Genomic DNA, 8,381 nt, shown 5'->3' on the forward strand with positions numbered 1-8,381 from the left:
ACATAAAGAGAGTGTGAGAAACGGTCTGGAATTTTACAAGAGCCACAGCTATAGGTCTGGGGCTCGACATGCATCTGCCACGGCAATCTGAAGGTTCCACAAGACACGCACTTCTTTCAGCCCCACTTTACAGATGAGAAGATGCGGTTCAGTGAGTGAAGGGCCCCTCTAGGCGGGGCAAGTTGGCTCCACAGTCAGGCGCGGGCATCAAAGCACAGGCGCCGACCATTGTACAATACTGCCTCTCTTAGGATGCCAGCCATTCTGCCTGGGGAATCCGGAGCAGCGCCAGAGGGCGGAGGCTTGGGGCTTCCTGGCTGTGTAGCACGGCTGCGAGAGGATCTGGATGGGGGTCTACGGGCCCCGCCCCTGACCCTGACTCCCCGCTCCGCGCCGCAGCTGCCCGGGCTCCGCCACCAGATGGCAGCAGACGCTTTACGATCGCTCCGCCGGGAGGCAGCGCCCGGCGGGGCCGGGGCGCGGGCCAGCGGAGGCCACCTGCGGCGCGCCCTGTGGAGCGGGGCCGCCTCCTCCCGCCGCCCGCCGGGCCTGCGCCGTCCGCGACCCGTAGTTCTGGTCGCTGGGGAGTCGGCCCCAACCCCTGCCCGGTCCTCTGGCAGCGGCCTTACGCGTTCAGGCGCAGGCGTGCTGATTGTCTTGGTCGAGGCCGGAGAAGCTCAACGAGCCAGCAACTCCCGCGGGGAGGACGCCGGGACAAGCGGTGAACAGGAGGCTGGAGGACAGGCCCGGCCAGGGCAACGCTCCTCGCAGCGCTCCTTCTGGACGGTCAGTTCACACTGCTGGCTCTGCTGCCGCCTGGACCCTGTGGGAGGGGGCCGTCACCCCACTCGACCCTCGAGGAAACTGTGGCTCGGACAGGACCAGGGTGGTAGGTGGCAGGGCAGGACCCTACACCGACGGCGCCCACAGCCTGGAGATGAACCGGAAATGGCGCATTCGGCCATTTGGTCAAGGGTGGGTGCAGGCCCCCTGGGGAAGCCACAGGCACTTTCTGAGCCGCTCAAGGCAGCGTGAGGTGGGGCAGAGGGGTGGAAGACAGAGGGAGGGACGGAGGGAGGGAGGGACGGAGGGAGGGAGGGACAGGCCCCCACCTGGAGAGCGGTAGCAGTTTGCCCTGTGAGCAGTGCACATTGGCACAGAAGGGCGATGATCCGGCATTGTGAGGCGTCCGAGGACCCACCATTGTGCTCTTTGGCCTCAGACCCCCCAACAGGCTCTTGCCCCAGAGCATCACTGCCTTTTATTTTGTTTTGTTTTATTTTATCACTTCACTTGTATTTTATTTTTCCATTGTATTTTATTGTACCCATTTCATTGTTTTTACTCTTTCTTTTTTTACGGACCCGACCATGATGCTGGCACACCCCACACCCTGCTCGCTCCTGCTGTCCTCTCCACAGGCCTGTAAATGCTGTGAATATGTGGGATGGGGGCTCCTGAGCCCCTGGATCTTTCTCTCAGGCAATCTGGTCTGCCCTTTGAAGAGCCCAACAGCTCAGCCTTCAGTGATTTGTCCCTACTGACATGGTCGACTTCACTTCCCAGACCTACTTGACCTCTAGTAAACAAAAAACTCCTACAGATTGCTAAGAAAAGGGCAAATGACCCAATACAAAAATGGGCTAAGGTAGAACCAGACAATTCAAAGAAGAGGAGCTGCAGATGTTGAGAAGACTCTCAACATGTCTAAGTGTCAGGAACATTCAAATGAGAACAGCACCCCTGAGGGTGACAAAAATTCAAAAGAACTATATAGCGTTTGGAGCTGGTGAGTTTGTAGGAAATAGACACCTCTAGAGGTCATTACTGGTGGGAGGGTGAATTGCTATGTCTTTTGAATTGTGCATTACTTATTGCAGGTTTAAAATGTCTATGGCAGGAGATATTTTACATATTGTCCCATGTTTTATTTCTCTCTACCTGATATTTCCTCCCTCCCCTCCTCCCTGTGTCTCTCCTTCACCCCCATCAAATGCAGGCAGCGGGGCCATTCTTTGCTCTTCATCTCAGGAGAGGAGTGGGAGGGTGAAGACTGCAAGCATTTTTCTAGCTCTCTTTTCTAAAATTAAGCCCTTAAGGAAACAGAGAAGACACTGGGTCCAGAGAGAATATTTGGAGAAATATTAGGAGAGCAGGGAGAGATTTAAGGAAGCGCTTCTCCCTACCGCCCCCCCCCCCCCCCCCCCCCCCCCCCCCCGCCGCTCCGCCCTTCTGAAAAGCTTTCTCTGGGCTGGGGTCCAGATGGGTGAACTGCACGAGGACAGAGAAAATGGCAGAGGATGACAAGAGCCAAGACGTTGGGCTGGAGAGAGCAGGGAAGGGCCACTGGGTGGTTGTACCTTCCTGCGGTGGACAGGCCCTCTCCTGAGATGCTGGGCTATGGCAGTAGGGTGGCAAAAAGGCCCCCCAGCAACCTCAAGCCCACCCCACACCCCATAATACAGAACCGTGAGAGAAAGGTGTCTGGATTGAAGGGTCCATGATGTCACTGAAGCCAGAATGGACCCATGACAGAGAATCACACATTCCTCACCACACCCCAAGGCCTGGGCATTTTGGGGGACCAGAACTTAGATTCAAACCCAGAAGAAGGGAAACCCCAAATTAATATTAGTTGTCTGCATGAAATTGAAATAAAGTTTTAGTAAAAAGATATTTTCCTTTCTTCTGCACCCAAGGGTCCCATCTCTAGCATAGATGTCTTCTTGACCCAGCAACTCTGCTCTCCAGACTCCCTTGAAACTCTCAGCATATATTTGGGCAAGGATATTTCCTGCAGCATTGTGTGTAAGGCAACAAAACTGGAAATAACTCGAATGTCCATCAATATAGGGAAATAAATTATGGCGCCATAAGAATTATCTTTACATGCAGATGCTAAAAAATAAATAAAATTTAAGAGATTTTGCTAGGTTCTTAGATTTCAGATAAATATACCAAAATCAGTGGTTTTCTCCATGCCTAATATGATTGATTAGGAATAGAAATGGGGGGAAATTCCTGGACAATGTTCTCAAAATCAAGAAAACAATCAAGAATAAATTTAACAAGAAAAGTTCAGCATTTATAATGACAGCTTTTAGATATTATTAAAAGAAGATTAAAGGAATTATTTGCAAGATATACCGTATTTCTGCATAGGAAGACTTAGAATAATAAAACATCAATTTTTCCCAAAATTATATTTCAAAGTAATTGGAATTACATTGGTCTCTTCTGTCTTTTATATATGCCATTTGTTTCATTTTCTACTCTGAAACAATGTGGAAAATAAACCACTTCCTAATGGCAGAACTTTGGTTGCTACAACTCTTCCCTGATCTTTGGTCTGCTTAACTCTCTTTCTACCCATTATTGAATAATCGTTGGTAATCTATCTTTTTCTAGAAATTATCCATTTTCCTCTAGATTATAAGATTTACTGCCGTAAAGGTGCATACCATGGGGTCTGTGCTTGTAACTATCGATACTTTCCCATTTCTAATATTTTTGCCTTTTTTTCTTCTTTTTTTTCAAGATCAGATATGAAGGGAGTCTATTTAATTGTTTGGTTTTTTTTTCTTTTTCAGACGCACTTTTGGGTTGACCTTTATATTATTTTCAATTTTCTGTCTCATTATTTGCAACTTTTACCTTTATTAATTCCCTCCTACTATGTGCATGTGTGTGGTGTGGCCTTTTTCTAATTCCTAAATTGAATACTTAAATGGGTTTTTTCACTTTATTTTTTAATATTAGAAGACTTTATTTACTATAATTTTCCTGTGATTTTTTTCTGTCCTTTAGGTTTTGGTGTGAAATGTTCTCCTTAATTCGTTTTGGATCCAGATAATTCAGAAGAGATTGTTTAGTTTCCAAATATTACAAGTTTGTTTTGCTCAATGATTTTTTGAAAGGATTTTTAAAAAAATTATTGCTTTCTGTTTTCACTGGGATATGATCGGAGAACGTGACGTGTAAAATCTTGATTTCATTGAGACTGCCTAAGGTTTTGCTTGTGGGCAAGAAGTGCTTGATGTTTGGGACTGTCCAGGAGACATAAGAGGACAGTGTGCACTCTCCATTTATAGAAGAAAGCCTACAGCAATTAACTATATTATTCAAATATTCTACATCTTTATCTACTCAGATCTACCCCTTTCTGGAAGAGATACAGGACATCATTATTCAAGAACAAGTGTACAAGGGGAAAAAAAGAAAAAACACTTTGAAGTGAATCCTTAGGGGAAGGCAAAATTTCATGCAAAAAGTAAAAAGGTGTTATTGGCATTGTATGGTGACAAATGAAACAAAATATTGTGAAAAAAACATTTATCCAATATTTACTAAAATTTAGGTTATTATTGGAAGGATGTAATTATGTTTTAGAACAAACAACTATAAATCTTGTGTGTACCTTTCCATATGTATGTTGTAGTTAAATGAAAAGTTTGCTTAAAAACATTAAATCTAATGTTGACTTTTTGGAAGTATAATGGTTCCAGTAAAACTGTGTGATAGCATGACAAGACACCCTTCATGTTTGTTTACAAAAGGTAATTGATGGCTTCAGCTATCATCCTAAGGGCCTCCTTTAGTCCTTTGCTGTTTGTATCAGTCAGGATTGCATTTGACAGAAACCCAATTTAGCAACTTAAACAAGCTACGAGTTTATTTTTCTCATATAACAGAAACACCAAGGGCAAATAGCTGGGCTGGGGCGCCACTGCCCGCAGGGAGCATCGCAGACACGGCTTCTCTGGCTTACTGTTCTGGCATCCTCTGGGTACTGCTTCCTTGCTTGCATTCTCAAGGTGGCTAATGCACCTCCACGCATCATATCCATGTCCCAGCTCAAAGAGGGGGCAGGACTTGTCAAAAATGTTCACGCCAGCTTAGGCTATTCCTTATTTATCAGGAAAACAATAACTTTCACAGAAGCCCCACAAGCAGACTTTTATATCTGATCAGCCAAAATGTCATCACATGGCTACTCCTAGCTGCAAAGGAGTCTGAGATGTGAGATGTTTTAACTGAGCACATCACCACCTTGAACAGAATCGGGTGTTGTCAGTGAGAAGGGAATAAATATTGGCTAGCGGTTAAGTTTCTGTCACAATAATCAAACCATCTTCTTCTTTTTTTTTTTTTTTTTGCGGTACGTGGGCCTCTCACTGTTGTGGCCTCTCCCTTTGCTGAGCACAGGCTCCGGACGCACGGCCTCAGCGGCCATGGCTCACGGGCCCAGCCGCTCCGCAGCATGTGGGATCTTCCCGGACCGGGGCATAAACCCATGTCCCCTGCATCAGCAGGCGGACTCTCAACCACTGCGCCACCAGGGAAGCCCCAAACCATCTTCTTTTGAAGTACATTTTTATTTTTGGTAAAAGTTCTCCATTGCTTACTGCTCTTATTCAGTCAGTGGTTCTGCATGTGATTCTAGCAATTCTCCAATATCACTTTTTAAAATAAAATCCAAATATGATTCTTTAAAAAAGCCAATTGAAATTCTACATATTTATTCTACTTCATAAAATCCTACTTTTAAAAAAAGATTTGTAGTTTCACTTTGCAATTGACTTGCATTATATTCTGTTAAGGGACATTTCTAAGACCATCAAAAATGTTGATGCGTTTGTCTAGGATAGATGCTAACTGCAAACTGAGAGGAATGTTTGAGTGCAGATTAATTTTATAAAAGCTTTGTTCATTGGTACCTAGATTCAAATCATGGCTTAATCTCTTACTACCTGTGAATATTTGGGCAAATCACTCAACCTTTTTGTGCCTCTGTTTTTTCATTTGCAAAGCGGGGATGATTTATCAGTTATCTATTTCTGTAAAAGAAACCACTTCAAAAAATTTGTAACCAACAACCATTTCCTTTTCTCATGGTTCTGTCGGTCAGTAATTTGGGCTGGGCTCAGCTGTACTTGCATGGGGTTACTCATGCAGCTACAGTCACCTGGTAACTCAACTGGGTCTGGTTGTTCTAGGATGGGCTCACTCACATGTCTGGTGATTAAGGCTTGGCCACAAGTCCTCAGCAGGCTAGCCCGCTTCCACATGATGGTGGAAGTTTTCCAAAAGAGCAAGAGTGGAAGCTGCAAGGCCTTTTGACACCCAGCTCAGAAGCCACGAAAAATAACTTCTGTAACATTCTATTGTCAAAGCAGATTTGCCAGACCAGATTCAACGAAGGGAAAAATGGACTCTACCTCTTAAACAGCAGAATGGTAGAGCCACATTTCAAGGGTTATGTGTACAGGATGGGAGGAATCATTACAGCCATCTTGGCAAACAGATAGTAACAATCATGACACATAGTTTGTGGGAGGGACTAATACATGCGAAGTGCTTAGAACCTTAGCTGGCACATAGTAAGTGCTCAATGTCTGTTGCTTTTTAGCAGCAGTAGTAATAGTGTTGGTGTTATTTGTTTTATATGTGTCTTATATAAATAATACCTACTTGGATTTTATTTATTCTTCCCAACTTGATGGGAAAATTCATAATTATTGTGATAGATGATACAAATTGGTTTTAACTTCTTCAAATATATATATGTATATATATATATATATAAACTTCTTCAAATATATATATATATATATATATATATATATATATATATATATATATGCTGGTAAGAGGGAAATGATGGTAGGAGAAACTCAGGGAGGACTTCTTGGAGGAGATTATGCGTGAACTGAGTCCTGAAGGGTGAGTGTATTAGTTTTCTAGGTCTGGCATAGCAAATTACCATAAACTTGGTAGCTTAAAACAATGGAAATTTATTTTTTCACAGTTTTAGAGGCTAGAAGTTCAAAAATCAAGCAGGCCAAAGTGTGCTCTGAAGGCTCTAGGGGAGATTTCCTCCTTGTCTCTTCCACCTTTTGGTGGCCCCAGACGTTCCTTGGTTTGTGGCAGCACAGCTGCAGTCTCCACCTCCAGCTTCACAGGGTTGTCTATGTTTCCTCCATTTCCTATAAGGACATTTGTTATTGGCTCTACAGCCCACCTGGAAAATCCAGGATGATCTCATCTCAAGAGCCTTGACTTAATTATATGTGCAAAGACCCTTTTTCCAAATAAGATCACATTCTCAGGCTCCAAATGGACATATATTTTAGGGGAAGGCCATTCAACCCACTACAGTGAGTAAGAGGTAGCCAAGCAAAGAAAAATGGGAAGGGTGCTCTCAGTAAAGGGATTGGCATAAGGAAGGGCACAAGGGCATGGCATGGCTTTCTGATTTGGGGAAACCACAATGCACTCTTACTAGATCATGAATTGTGAGGAGAAGTGTGGTAGAAAATGAGTGGAGAGGCAGTCTTGGGGGGCAGACTTAGCACCAGGGAGTTTAAGTTGTATCACAGTGGTTCAGGTAAAGATGCTGAGGTCCTAAATGAGGATTGTAGGTGGGATGGGCATGTCTGAGAGACGAAATCAGCAAGGCCTGGGGAAAAATTAAACATGGTGAGAAAAAAATAGGAACGATTGCTGGATTTCTGGTTTGGGAATTGACTAGATGGTGACCCCATTAACCGAATTAGCAATAAGAAAGAAGATAAGGTCTTTTGGGGGGGTATATATATGCACGCAGGAGGTGTAGGAGATTTATTTAATTTTTGACATATCAGTTTTAAAATTCATATGGACACCCCATAAGTGAATGCCCAAATAAGAGCTGAGATGTGAAGCTGGAGGTCAGAGAAAAAAAGGCCGGTGTAAGCCTGCAAGGACTGATAGACCATGACCATGGATGAAGTCACTTAAGAAGAGCTCAGAGGATAAGGGCCGGGGACCAAGGACAGAATTTTGGGCGATGCTGATGGGCAAAGATTGGGTGAAGTACATCAACCAGGAAAGGGTCATCAGAAGGGAAGGAGGGGAGCTCAGAGGACTCTTAGGATTTCTAGGAGCAAAGGTGCAGATGATTCAAGGAAGAAATGCTCAACAGAATCTGATGTAGGAGAGATCCAGAAAATGGCTATAGGACTCAGAAGGTCCACTTGACTGGAAATGGAGATCATCGTCAAACTCTGCAAGTTCCTGAACAGTGGTAGAAACAGAAAGGCAGGCTCAGACTCTTTCCCTGACCTGAACTATGAGGATGTGAGGGCTTCTCAGGTGACAAATTCAGACTGCATGCTAGAAAAGGCAGTCCTCTTGGTAAACTACCAGCTGGAGTTGATGAGGTGTATCTTGTGATGTAGATCTGCTGACAGCTCCAGCCACTGATGCCTGCAGGGGGGCCGTGGTGACCTGTCCTGCTCTTCTTTCTCATATGCTAATAATGGGCAACACGTAGACAGTGCCTTACCTCCAAGGCACTGTCCTCCTGTAGGCACTAAGTGCTTTGCAGATCTTTGCTCATT

General features: G+C 44.5%; 1 protein-coding gene across 1 annotated transcript; it reads left to right on the forward strand.

The window, feature by feature from the left end:
• Positions 1–252: 252 nt before the first annotated feature.
• Positions 253–4,790, forward strand: LOC116744729. Its single transcript, XM_032614807.1, has 2 exons — positions 253–975; positions 3,808–4,790. The coding sequence occupies exons 1-2, from the start codon at positions 253–255 to the stop codon at positions 3,817–3,819; spliced, it is 735 nt and encodes a 244-aa protein (XP_032470698.1). The 3' UTR covers positions 3,820–4,790.
• The last annotated feature ends 3,591 nt before the right edge of the window (positions 4,791–8,381 follow it).

Source organism: Phocoena sinus, chromosome 19, assembly GCF_008692025.1.
Source record: "Phocoena sinus isolate mPhoSin1 chromosome 19, mPhoSin1.pri, whole genome shotgun sequence".
In the NCBI taxonomy this organism is placed as follows: domain Eukaryota; kingdom Metazoa; phylum Chordata; class Mammalia; order Artiodactyla; family Phocoenidae; genus Phocoena; species Phocoena sinus.